Source organism: Saccostrea cucullata, unplaced genomic scaffold, assembly GCF_032062105.1.
Source record: "Saccostrea cucullata isolate Sc308-1 unplaced genomic scaffold, CSIRO_AGI_Scuc_v1 ctg5508, whole genome shotgun sequence".
In the NCBI taxonomy this organism is placed as follows: domain Eukaryota; kingdom Metazoa; phylum Mollusca; class Bivalvia; order Ostreida; family Ostreidae; genus Saccostrea; species Saccostrea cuccullata.
Window position 1 is genome coordinate 38,577 of NW_026929642.1, and position 1,480 is coordinate 40,056.

General features: G+C 35.5%; 1 protein-coding gene across 1 annotated transcript; it reads left to right on the plus strand.

The window, feature by feature from the left end:
* Positions 1-425: 425 nt before the first annotated feature.
* Positions 426-1,467, plus strand: LOC134281566 (uncharacterized). Its single transcript, XM_062764002.1, has one exon. It carries the CDS (start codon positions 445-447, stop codon positions 1,465-1,467), a length of 1,023 nt encoding a protein of 340 aa, XP_062619986.1. The 5' UTR covers positions 426-444.
* The last annotated feature ends 13 nt before the right edge of the window (positions 1,468-1,480 follow it).

Consider the following 1,480-nt stretch of genomic DNA (forward strand, 5'->3'; position numbering starts at 1 on the left):
TTTATCTTGTATGGAGATCAAAAGTTGTATTTCACGCTAACTACAATTGTATTGGTTCCGTCGGGGTATAAACATGTCAACTTTTGTACATATACATGCATCTGTTAATTTTGCAACCTTTTCCATATCAAGAACATGATTCTTTTACTAAACGAAAAATATCTAAATCAATAAACTACGCGTTCAATACATGCATAATTTAAATCTGTAGTATTATGCATTTTACTGTTCTATTTATACATGAATTAAAAACATGAGTTTTATATGCATCAAATGCATTAATAATACGAAATGTTACGTGTATATTTCCGATTAAGTGACTAATTAACTTTGCTTGTAACACGTGTCAAAATCTCTAGGAGACATTTGTAACATAACATGTTTATGTTTGCAGAAAGGTCCTAGTAAATACATTGACACTAAAGAGTAACAGATACCTAGTGCATGTTACGGAGACGAAGAACTGTCATAATTACTATAGGAATTCTGTTTTCTATCGCCGTTTGCTTGTCGACATATTTGTACAGGCAAGACAGGGAGGACAGAAAAGCCAAGAGGTCAGTGAAGATAAAAAAACATACAGTAAGAGACCACATTGATAGCTCGATCCACGACTCCTTTTACGTTCATCAGTTTGATCGAAAATCTCCGGAGCAGACAAAAATAGCAAGCGATCACAATCCTGAAAATAATGCCGTAAACACCTTTTATTACCAAAAACTGAAGAGTGCTCCTTGTGTTCCATTTCAAACATGGAGGGGGATGATAAAAATATGTACCCACGACCCAAAGCAAGACACTATGATATCGGCATTTGTTCATGAGTTTGCTACCTGGGAACAGGATTTTCTCAATGCTACCGGGGATATTTTGACAAAGAACCAACAAATAACGTTCGTAGATCTGGGATGTAACATTGGAGTGTATACACTGTTTGCAGCTAAACTCGGAATACCGGTCGTATCGGTGGATATTTTTGATAAAAATCTTGCTCTTTTGTCCAAATCTTTAGAAATTAATTCACTGAAAGAAAATGTCACGTTGGTACATAACGCCATTTCGGATGAACGTCAAAATGTTACGATTGAGGTCGTAGAAAATAATATCGGGGGATCATATGTGAAACCCTTAAAAACTGACAGAATGTCACGGCAAATCATCATCGGGTCAATTTTTTTGGATGATTTAATTCCACTGATTAAAACCAAAGACGTTTTTGTAAAAATGGACATAGAGGGAACAGAACTTAAAGCTTTAAAAGCGGCAAAGAATTTCTTCCAAACAGTGAATGTTAAAGGTATATTAATGGAATGGGTTTTGCATAAGAATAATCCAAGTGGAAAGGAAATTATAAAGATCATGGTTGACAACGGGCTGATGCCTTATTGGGATCACCAACAGTTAGTTCCCTTGAAAATCGGCGGGTATACCTATTGGCCGGAAAATGTGTTCTGGATAAAACGATAATCTAAATAACATA

What these genes read in the sequence shown, in the direction of transcription:
- LOC134281566 (XM_062764002.1), top strand. Translation starts at nt 445, where the DNA reads ATGTTACGGAGACGAAGAACTGTCATAATTACTATAGGAATTCTGTTT.